This window comes from Primulina huaijiensis, chromosome 15 (assembly GCF_012295235.1).
Source record: "Primulina huaijiensis isolate GDHJ02 chromosome 15, ASM1229523v2, whole genome shotgun sequence".
Taxonomy (NCBI): domain Eukaryota; kingdom Viridiplantae; phylum Streptophyta; class Magnoliopsida; order Lamiales; family Gesneriaceae; genus Primulina; species Primulina huaijiensis.
In genome coordinates this window covers 477,615-489,477 of record NC_133320.1, presented here as the reverse complement: position 1 = coordinate 489,477, position 11,863 = coordinate 477,615, and the positions used below count along the sequence as shown (strand labels likewise).

General features: G+C 34.5%; 1 protein-coding gene across 2 annotated transcripts; it reads left to right on the top strand.

Moving 5' to 3' along the window:
* Positions 1 to 3,131: 3,131 nt before the first annotated feature.
* Positions 3,132 to 10,823, top strand: LOC140959072 (protein root UVB sensitive 6-like). Of its 2 annotated transcripts, XM_073416809.1 has the most exons (13): positions 3,134 to 3,612; positions 3,846 to 3,944; positions 4,137 to 4,250; positions 5,784 to 5,855; positions 5,943 to 6,053; positions 6,139 to 6,258; positions 6,862 to 6,963; positions 7,076 to 7,148; positions 8,832 to 8,915; positions 9,041 to 9,105; positions 9,222 to 9,323; positions 9,398 to 9,574; positions 10,290 to 10,823. In XM_073416809.1, the coding sequence occupies exons 1-13, from the start codon at positions 3,265 to 3,267 to the stop codon at positions 10,353 to 10,355; spliced, it is 1,533 nt and encodes a 510-aa protein (XP_073272910.1). In that variant the 5' UTR covers positions 3,134 to 3,264; the 3' UTR covers positions 10,356 to 10,823. The 2 variants fall into 2 exon arrangements, 1 of the variants encoding a protein (XP_073272910.1); XR_012171898.1 differs by lacking the exon at positions 10,290 to 10,823 and having other exon boundaries at positions 3,132 to 3,612; positions 9,194 to 9,323; positions 9,398 to 9,449.
* The last annotated feature ends 1,040 nt before the right edge of the window (positions 10,824 to 11,863 follow it).

Here is an 11,863-nt window from a genome sequence, read left to right as displayed (position 1 = left end):
TAATCCTTCCAACCAAACGCAGCCTGAGTGTATAATTACAATTTTAGATAAAATTTTATCAAATTAATTCGAGGGCCTCTGCTTTAATTATAATTTGTAACATCTGGCATACGATGAGTGCATACGTATTAAAATTTTCGTGTTAGATAATTTTCAAAAAAAATATATTATGAAACCAATATTAGTTACTCAATACTTCTCAGTTTTAATTAGGTCTCATTGATTTATATTTGAGAGACAGATCGACTTGATTTATATTTACGGTAAAAAAAATAACATTTTTGAAATAAAAATTAACAATTTTTCATGTCTGGATCTGATCGAAAATCTGTCTCACAAAATTGACTAGTAAAATTATCTCTTATGATTTTTTTATGTTAATTAATTATAATAAAATGATATACAATAATAAACAATAATTATTATAATATTGTATCACATATCAATTTTGTGAGACATATCTCTTACATCTTATCTCTTATATATATTTAATCGATATGAGTAGGATTCTTTAAGACATGTCTCCATGCACATGCCCAAAAATCCTCATACCTTATTACACATTTATTTAATCGGGTAAAATATTCTCTCTATCTCATCTTCCATTCGGATCAAGTATCAAATTATCCATCGGATTTGGCGGAAATTGTCATTTCTAAGTTCCACTCCTATCATTTCCATTTCAAAAATTGACTATTTAAAAAAATTGATACCTTTAAAACTCGTATAACAAAGTTGTATTTACCAAAGAGTAAGTCTTCAGTGAGACAGTCTAACAAAGTTATATTCATGAGATTAGTTGACCATATCCATATATACAAAGAAAAGTAGTGTTTTTAATATAAAAATAATATTTTTTCATGAATCATATCAGGTTGAATATGTGTCTTACAAAATTGATATATGAGACAGTCTTGTATGAATTTTTGTATTAATCCAATATGTATTTAAGTTCAATGAATCTTACGTGACAATATAAGTATTGAATATTTAGAAGAGAGTAATTGTTGATTCAACCAAACTCCATATCTGAAATATGATGTGGACAAGATGAAAACTAGCATTCAAATACGGACAACACAAAATGAAATATGATCAAACGGTGGTTCAACTAATTTTAAGCATGGCAAGAATAACTATGCTAAAAGAAACACAATGATTTATAGATTAAAAAACGATAACGAAAATAGACGCGAAATCACAGGGTGACCATTTTTTTACGCTTTTTTCTAAACTAAATCTTTTTGTTTATACTTTGCGCTTAATCGCATTTTTTTGTGCTTTTAAAACACAGTTGTCAACATGTTTTAACTTATTTTCACGAGTGATATGCCATGAGTACTTATATCAAACTACATATGTTGAGAGGCCATGGTTGTTAATAATATTAAAAACACAAAAACGGTTATAAAATTATTTTACGGTTAGTTTTCTTCTTACTCAATAGAACACAACTACTTGGTCTTAATTCTTAACCAATGCTTTATTTGAAACGTATAAAATTATCCATGACTCCGGAGTCCTGATAATTATATCACTTAGTACCAAGTTTTATTGAATTGTTATTTTTATTTAAATACTATAATTTGAAACATGTAATGTTCTTGAATTCTTGGAAGTACCATTACATTGCTGACAAGATAATCACACGATCTTGCAAAATTCACTGATTTGTTTAATCAACTTTCCTTTTCGACTTCCATACGTAATCTGCGATGTATTTACGTTGAAACGCAATCTAGGAAAATGACTAATTTTTTGGCATTGGTGCGTAGGAAATCGACAGATTGGAAAAGGAAAGAAAAACGGAACCAGGACTCACAATTCACAAACAATGATGGCCACACAAAAATTAATTTTCGGAACTCTTCGATTTCAAACATTTAATCCAGCCTAGAATATGCAAACTGTTGGTTTTCTCAACAACTGTCAACAGACTCCACCTGCCTAATGGGTCCAAATTCAAAACTAAGTTGTCCAATTTTTTTTTAGCTTAGTTATCGGATAGTTTCAAGGAGAATCTTATGAAAATTACAATAAATACTTAAAAAGTGCTCGTATTAATAATACACTATTTATCATCTCACCACACAAACCCAATATAATATCTATATGTTTATTAGTAGGATTAATATTTTTTAAAATAATCAAAGATTAAAATTTGTCATAACAATAATTATTGGGGATCTTTTTCTTCAAGCCATTAATTGAAGAGATTGACTAAATTAGCATAAAAATTCTTGTAAGACCATATTACGAGTTAAATTGTGTGAGATAAATTTCTGCTTAATTTATAAAAAAAAAATATTGTTTTTTATACCAAAAATATTAATTTTCATGGTAGGTATAGATCAGGTCGACTAATCTTAAAAAAAAAAAACCCATAGGTCGTCTTATAAGAGACATACTCATTAATCAAATGTACATTTCCAAGAGGATGACCAACCTTTCATGTCTCATTTACACATTTTCTACAAGAAACTTCAAACAATCACATTCTGTATAAAAAAGCAGTTTTTTTTTTATTATGAATTTTCCACGGTAATTTGTTTGTTTCGAATAATAAAATTCAATGTTTTTGTATTATCTTTAATTAATTTGATTATAAGTTATGCGATGATTGGAGTCGATAAATAACTATATTATCATTATATTTCAAATTTATCGTCTAATCTCATAAATCAAACCAATTTAAATTCATAATACATATAGTTATCCATTGAGCTATAAAAATAATGTATAAGGAAGAAATTGAATATAAAACGTTAATAAGATTATAAATCAATGTTATAATTAATGAATTTGGGTTAATCACACCATTATATATTTCATAAATTAAGTTTCCATAATAAAACAGAAATCGAACGGGCGAAACGCTCACAGCAGTGGGTGTGGGTTTCCGTGCTGCATTAACTTCCACGTGTCCGTTTTAAGAAATATAACTTTCCATAATAAACAGAAATCGAACGGGCGAAAAACGCTCACAGCAGCAGGTGTGGGTTTACGTGCTGCATTAACTTCCACGTGTCCGTTTCAGTCGTATTCGATGCACCCACACGTCATCGAATCAAACGCTCCCCCCCCGCTCCCCCGCCTTTTCCATCAAAACGGTCTCCTCTCACATGCCGGGAGGGGAGAGAAACCAAAACGAGGAATTCTGACTCTCTCTCTCTCTCTCTATATATATATAATTATATATATATATACGCACAAAACATTTATATACATGCAATCAAAGTGTGATCAAATTCTGAAAAATATGCGATGAAGCTCAAGCACCCTTCGAATTCGGCTTCCCAAACAATTGCGTCCATGGATTCGAGGCTTCTAGTGCGGGAGACCCTTCGCATTAGTGCAAACCTAGCATCAGCGGCTCCTCCGTACCCCTCGGCAGCGGCGGTGACGCCGGAGTGGCAGGATTTGAGACTCGGCGGACTTTCCAATGATCAATTTGTGGATTCGAGCTTGAGGGTGATATGTTGCGAGGAGATCGATGGCAGGAGATGGAAATACTTCGCTGAGAACGATGGTTTTATGAGTCATGGATCGAAGCAATTGAAGAAGAATTGTATTCGTGCTGTCTGCTTGCAGTCACCCCAGGCTCCAGTTGATGTCGGTATTTTCTTCCTCTTTTTTCCATGTTTCAGCATCGTTAAAATAATGTAATTGAGCGATTGAACTTTTTATTTTCATTAACGGCCTGATACTGCAGTTGAAGACCTTGATGTAATAATGGACATTTGTCACAGAAAAGTTGTGAAATACCTTGCATCTGTACATTTGTACACGAAATATTATGAAATACCTTCCTTAATCTTGCCTAAATTCGGTTGTGCCTGTTCCAGGAGTTGATGGCTTTTATAAGATCCTACGTAGTTCCAGAAGGTTTTCCTGATTCGGTTACACCTTCTTATGTTCCTTACATGACGTGGAGAGCTTTAAAGGTACTCTTTACATTTTTCGAATCGAAAGGTTGATGTGTAACTAAAGGGGATCCGGGGTTTACCTACCTTTTTTACCCAATAAAGATATCTAACCTGCACAAGCTAAGACCATTGATAATGTATTTGCATGCCATATACTATAGCATGGTGAAATGTTTAGTTGCTGCTCCTTTGTGATGCATTCTGTTGTAGTACTTCTTTGGCGGGGCAATGGGTGTTTTCACAACTCAAACTCTTCTAAGTTCAGTGGGAGTATCAAGAAATAGAGCTGTACCAGGAGCTGTGGCTATCAACTGGATTATAAAGGTATCATAAAATTAATGCAATTTAGTTGGAAAAAAATGAAGACAAAAATGATTGTTACATTTTAGTTTTATAGGTGCTTGGGTTTTGTTTGTGTATCCTAGAAAGTTAGGACATGTTTCAAATGCTTGACAGAAAAGTGTTGAAACCCTGAAGCTTGAAATAAATCTCAGGGGTAGTTGGTAACAGATATATGCTTCAAGTAGTGGGTCGAAGGCAAATTTTTAAACAATCCAGTAGTACTTAGATTACTTATTGGGTTTTATTGAACGTTATATTTATCATGTTCAGTACATATTTTTAAACAATCCAGTAGTACTTAGATTACTTATGATTTTCTTGTATTTTATCTTTCTCATGGTAAAAGATTTTGCTAGGCATTAAGTTTAGAGGAAAAACCAAAGCTAGAAGACTAGATCTCTAGGTTGGAGAGTCTCCAAACTTGTTAACCATTCCACAATTACTTTTGGAGTCGATATTAGACGTAATATTATCCACCCCTTGAGAAATTGGTCTTGGACGTCTTTCACTCATCTATCAATATTCTTCCCAAACATCTTAATCCAACATATAATATGCACACAACATTATCATTGACACTGATCGGATAGTAACCTTTCCTAAGTCACCCATTCTACTGCATTTGCTCATATTAACAAAAATGTTAAGCTCGAGAGAAAAGCCCTCACCGAAAAGATTAGCTATGGGATAGAAGAATCTCACAAATTATTATGTTCTATAATTTCTTGTGGAGCCTACGTGGGACGTAGTAGTTCTTCCAGCAATATATTAAGTTTTGGAGATGTAGAAAATATCTCAAAACTGTGAAAAATAGTATGCATCTTTGTCCTGCTAACAAGCCAATCTGGATGTAAGAATCTAAGTTTTATCGCGTCTTTTGTTTCCTGTAAGTGCTTGTTAGGAACAATGCTCACCTTTTGAGTTATACATAATCAACTAGGGAACTTATCGACCGAACTTTCCAATGTACGTCTAAATTTCGTTTGATTTACATCCATCGCTTTCCACTATTTGTAAGTGTAGCATTGATTTAACATCTGCTTTATTTTTAGGAAATTTTGGAAGGGCTTCTTTAACGCTGAGTCTTAAAAAAAATTAATGTTTCAGAAACTCATTAAAAATTAGTTGTTTTACACCCTTTCTACCCCAAAGACATATCGGGTAACGTCATTTTGTTTCAAGTGGATTTTGTTCTTTCAGAATTGAAGCTATAATATGTAGCACATATCAAACACATGTAAAAACCTCATCGATAGAAAAATGAAATAGAACTATGCTATTTATTTCTGAATTACATTTATGTATGATAAAAGCAAATGAAACTAAAATAGCAAATTAAAGTATGTTAAAATTGAGGTACTCTTGGATGTAAATGCCCGTTGCTTTACTTACTCAACAGCAATATATAGATTTTGATTGGGTTGCTAATAACAGTTAACACAATTATACAATGGTCTAGATGAAGTCCTGTGATAAAGTTATCTATATCATGTTCCTTGATATAATTAACTGTAGGATGGTGCTGGACGGATTGGGAAGATGCTATTTTCTCGTCAGGGAAAGAAATTTGACTATGATCTAAAGCAGGTATGTAAAAATTTGGAGGTCAAAGGAGATGCTTTTGTGACTTAATTTATAGAAATAATACATCGTCTGATGATTTTTCTTACACAGCTTAGGTTTGCTGGCGATATCATGATGGAGTTGGGAGCTGGTTTAGAGTTGGCAACTGCTGCTGTTCCCCATTTATTTCTTCCTTTGGCCTGTGTAGCCAATGTTTCCAAGGTCGTATCATCTATTGTCACTTTCACTTGTCCGCGTCATGCAATCCTGGCTAATTACGTTGACATTCATTGTGCTTTCCTTATAGAATGTTGCTGCTGTGACATCTGCTTCAACTCGAACCCCAATCTACAAAGCCTTTGCTAGGGGCGAAAATATTGGAGATGTGACTGCCAAAGGAGAATGTGTTGCAAATATGGCTGATCTGGTATGCTCGTCTGATTGAAAATATCACAACATTGTAAATTGTGGAAAATGAGCACTACTGCGAAATAAACTGATTCAAAAACTTCCGGTCCACGAGTGAATGGATTAATCCAATTTATTGCTGATTCCTGGTTTAGGGGTAGATATGAGAGGATTATTATTAAATTTAGAAGTCTAGTTCTTTTCTTACATCCTCTCAGTGATAAATTCAAACTATTAATTCATATATTTGAAAATCAGACGAAGAGTCACTAATGTTAAACTGGTGGAATGGAAGGAAATATACTTTGCAAGTTGAAGCACTGGGTGTGTGGTAACGGGGTTGAGAAGGTAACTACGGGTTAGTTAGGGTCGTTAACCACCAAGTAATTTTATGATCTTGGATAAGGGGTACAAAAGGAAAGGGTCTAACCTGGCCACCTACCTACTTAACATATTTGGTCCTATCAATCTACAATGCTTATGAAGAATTTTTCATTTCTGAGTTGTCATGAATGTCTTTGACTTTTTGACAGAAAAATTGCAACTTTAGTTCTTGCATTTTGAATTTGAACCAGTTTTGTCTCTTCGCTGGAACTGATTATTGAATCTCTTTCTTGTGAAGCTCGGAACTGGACTGAGCATTATGCTGTCTAAGCAAAATCCATCCTTGGTTACCACATTTACTTTGCTCTCATGTGGGTATTTGATGAGCTCTTACCAAGAGGTTGGATAGAGAGAAAACACGGGAACTTTTGTTTTCCTATTTGTTTATTACTTTTCTTTCTCCCAGCTAATATAACTACTGATTTGAGATGAATATTCTATTATTCTTTTAGGTGAAATCTGTGGTATTGCATACGCTGAATCGGGCAAGATTCACTGTGGCAGTTGAATCCTTCTTGAAGACAGGTCAGAATGAGTTCGTCTTCTCCCCGTGTGTGTTTGTGCCGCTTGTTGTTCATCGCCCTTTCAACTTTGTTTTTGTTTGTATATCATATTGATTGGAGAATGTGAGGAATGTATTATTTATTTTTGGTAGGAAACCATAGTAACATATGCTCAGAACTTCTCAAACAAGCCTTTGTCTTTTATTCGCGTTCCTTTCTGCTTATCAGGTGAAGAAAGCTGTTGTTAAGTGCTATTAATTTATTTTGTTGAGTAACCCAGTTAAGGAAAATATTAGGTCTCCTGGAAAGTTGGTCGGTCCCCATGAGAAAGCTACTTGTTCCTGGCTGTAGGGTCGTAGGCTTCGCTTCATGAAGTATTATTTCACGTTGTCTCAGAGATAGGCTGAATATGCATAATATTGGTTAAACCTCGGAAAGAGTAATGACTTTGGCAAGAGTTCAATTCATTAAGTTATAATTTAGTTTATGTGTGTAGACTATGTGCTATCTTCCGTGTGAGGAGACTTATTGAATTAACTCGTCAATCTTGAAAATGCAAAAAGGAAAAATTCATTCATGAAATCTTTGCGTCGAAGTTCTTGTTCCGCATCTTGGTCACTACTAGTAGTCATCTCGGTATTGTGCCGACAAGTAACAACAACTTAATTTTCTTCAGTTTTTCTTTTTGACTAAATTGTTAAAAAAATAAAATAAAAACCCAGTGCAACAACCACTTTTGAGATAAATAAAGGCGCTTGTCCCTTTGAGGATAGAATGAGCTCTCAGCTTCCAGAAGCATCCAAGCATGTCGGTCAATTAGGGGCCCTCATCCTCAGCTGATTCTGATAGCTAGTGAGCTTGGGCAGATTCAAACTCAAATTTAGCATAACCCTACTAGCAATTTGGTAAGTGCAAGTCATTAAGGCACTTCAAATCTATTGTCAGTAATGTAGCTTGCGGCAAACTGAAAATTGTCTAGTGCTCGAACATGAAGAGACCAACATCTCAATACAATCTTAAAGAATGAATCATGCAAAACCCGTATATTGGAGAATTTAAAGGGGTGATTCATCCTGTTGTTTTGAATAAGCGAGACAATACAGGGCAAATGATCCGATGAACAGCCCCAAACCAAGAAGTTAGGGACGCCATGGAAATCAGCTTACAACCAATCCTCATTAACGAGGGCCCCCAACTTAGAAATCACCAAATTTTTGATCAAATATAGAAACCACCAATTGAATTAATTTCAGGAGAGCCTTCGATGTTATCTGGGTGATGGACTCCTGGTAGATTATGGAAAAATATACGATATCTTCATAAGGACGGGGATGATATCGGACTGTTACAAAGACACATGCATGAGGATCTGGCTTGGAAATATTGGATGGAACCAAGTTTGAGCATAGGGAGAAAGGCCATTAGAATATTTTTAAACAAGTCTCTTCAAGTATTTTTGAACATGGTGGTTGACCATTGAGAGATGCTTCAGAGAGTGCTTGCCCATGCTTGCATGGCTAACTTTGCAAAAAACGGTAGCTCAAATTTCTAGTTTGTCTATACCTTCAGCAAAGCAAGAGGGATAAGGTATCCCTTTCGTCCAGTCAAGTTGGAAACGAATTAGGACATGAATTTTGTGCTTCTAGTAGAAAAATATTTACACCTTATGATACCACTCTAACTTTGACATATCTTTATTTTCCAGGGCAAGTTCCAACGTTGCATGAGGGAAATTCAATGGAAAATATATTCAATCTCCCATGGAAGGAACACAGGCCTATTGTTCTTGGTACATGAAAAGCCATATCCTTTACTGGCCCTCACACGAGCTTAGCATATTTTGGTGCTTTTCATCTTATTTTAGCACATTATTCGTGTAAATGTTGATCATACTATTTTCTACTACTTTTGCAGGTCCGCGGTTTAAAGACGCATTCCAAGATCCTAATTCATATCTTGCCGCGGAGCCAATTTTTGAGGTATGCTACCATGCTGAGCAGAAGATATTTTTATTTTTCGGGCTGTACATTCACGTAATTGTCCATTACGACTTTTAATAGTTTACAGCGGCATAATGAAATTTTTTTGGCAACAGAAAGAGCAATATATTGTTACCTATAATCCTTCGAAGGACAAAATATATGCTCTGTTCAAGGATGAAGCAAAGTCTGATGATATATTGAAAGCTGCCTTTCATGTAAGATTGATGACTTTTGATATCATAGTCACTATCGTTGTTGGTGTTTCTTGCTAAATTCTTTTCAATTACAGGCTCATGTGCTTTTTCACATTGTTCGCACCTCCAATAAGAACATGTCTTCCCCTGGGAAGCGAGAGCATGATTTCTCGGTTGGACCAACATTGTCTGATCTTCAATCCTTTAATGCTGAATCATATAAGATGGTGTCAGCTTTATATGGACCGTTCAAGAATAAAGCTATGGAACAGGTGAGGGCAGGCCTACTTATTTTCCTCTCTAATGTTGAAATTTGAATAGAGGAGCACCTAAGTTCAGCTACTTTGCATCAATATTAAATAGTTCTTTTATTATTGATTCAATGGAGCCTATGGTAAAATTGTGCATGACATTAGTAAATCTCATTTGTCCTATGCTTCATCTAAGCCAGTAATGGGGGAGTATTACTAAATAGATATTTTTGGAAGGGCCTGTATAACCCCTACCGACAGCTCTGGCTTCATACATTGAGCCATTAGGCGACTAGTAGAAAGCCTAGAATCTTGATTCGCTATTGTTTATCAGGTTTATGTGCGTCTAATGCTTCAACTTTGTGATCTCGAATGCTTGATTTTCTGTCTTGGTAATGTTTTTGATAACAGCAAGAGAAAGTTGAGACTGAATTTTAGCCGGCCCCACTCAATATGATAAATGTTTCTTGTTGTTTGAGAGTTCGTTTAACATCATCAGTGGGACTGAGATAGTGCTTGGTTTAAAAGAACTACTAGAAACTTTGTAATTCTTCGTTTTAAATCCATCTACTGAAACATAAATACGTTCTAACAAAACTGAACGCTAAAAATATGTTCCAACAAAATAAAAATTATGGGAACGTGACTTGAAGCACCTGTCCTTCCTATTTCTTTCATTTGTAAGATTTTTTTTTAATATATTCTCAATAAACCGACACCTTGTTTTTTTCTGAAGGGTTGGGTTATGTCTGAATCACTGCTTAATCCCGGCAGAGCACGGTTATGTGAATTGGGCAGTTAAGATATGACAAATCTAGTGTTCCAAATATCCTGTAAAAATATCGATGGATTCCGAAGATGTGAAGTTTGCTTGTTATCATTCATTATACTTGAACATGCCCAGAACTGCTGCTATCAGATTCATGTGAACCACGATAATCAAAATCAGTTTTGGCATCAAATGCATTTCTAAGACTTTGTTACTCGAAAGTCGAACCTGGCACTACATCTGATGATTGGGAGGTCAGATTATGCATGGATTCACAATTTTTGATTATGTTTCTGATCCAGTTAAAGGATTCTACGTTGCCTTTTTGTTCTACGTATAATGTACTGTATACTTCGTATCCTGTTTCATGTGCTTTTAGATATATTTAGTTTTTCTATGTATATTCAGTTACGACAATACTCTGTATACCTTCTCAGTGTGCTTCAATTTAGATTCAGTCCTGTAAACGGTTGTGATATGCCTTAATATTTTATCCTTTTTTCACGTTCCTGTACTTTTTTTTTTGATAATCCTAAACTATGGGGTGGGGAGGGCTCGAACTTGAGCCACTTACAGGGAGAAAGTGGGTGAGATCACTTAGGCCAAAGTCCGGTCTCACGTTCCTGTACATGTTTGCGCAGATATTTTACTTTTTTGCCTGTTTATTTCCTTTCCTAATTTTTCTATAGGAATGGTCGTGGAGATCATCCACCATCGCCTTTTTAGCTTCTCATTCAGGTAATAAATATATTTTTTTTCCCAAACTCATTTAATTATATTTCTTGTTTTAGTATTTTTACTTTGGAAATGTCTGATTGTTTGTATCAAAAAATCTATAACGACATTTCTTCAACAAATGATGAAAAAATAAAAATAAACATATATTTATTGTTCAATGGATGTATGATAATTAATTCGATCATGTGCCAGAAGGGCATCTGTATTCTCTACTTATTGTTGGTAAATGGATCTATGAGAGATGTGTGTGCTAAAATTCATTTGTTTCTGAAGTATACTTAATTTAATTTCGTATCGTTTTTAAAGTCAAAATTTGGAAGTTTGTAAACCACAGATTATTTCGTCCATCACAGATCCAACTATAACAAACAAGTGGTGTTGTTTCAACAAGTCTGTTGCTTAGGGACTGCGAAGCAATGAAATTTGCCAGGCTTAATAAAGCGGGGGCACACTCGCACTTCGCCTCCAGAGGTGTGCCTCGGAAAAGGAAATTATTTACTTAAGCTTGATTTCAAGTTCAACAAGTGTTTCTCTAATAGATAGAGCTTGAGCTCAAGAAGCTTGATTTTTAATCTCAAGTAGATTCTTGACCAAAAGATCTAGAGTGAGTATCTTGTGATTCAAGTTGATCCGATCTATATCTGAAGTAAAAATTAATAATTTTTATTAATTTTGACATAAAAAATAAATTTTTTATGGGTCAAGTATGAGACTCGTTTAACAAAATTAAATTTTGACATAAAAAATAATTTTTTTATGGGTCGAGTATGAGACTCGTTTAACAAAATTAGCCTGTAAAAAAA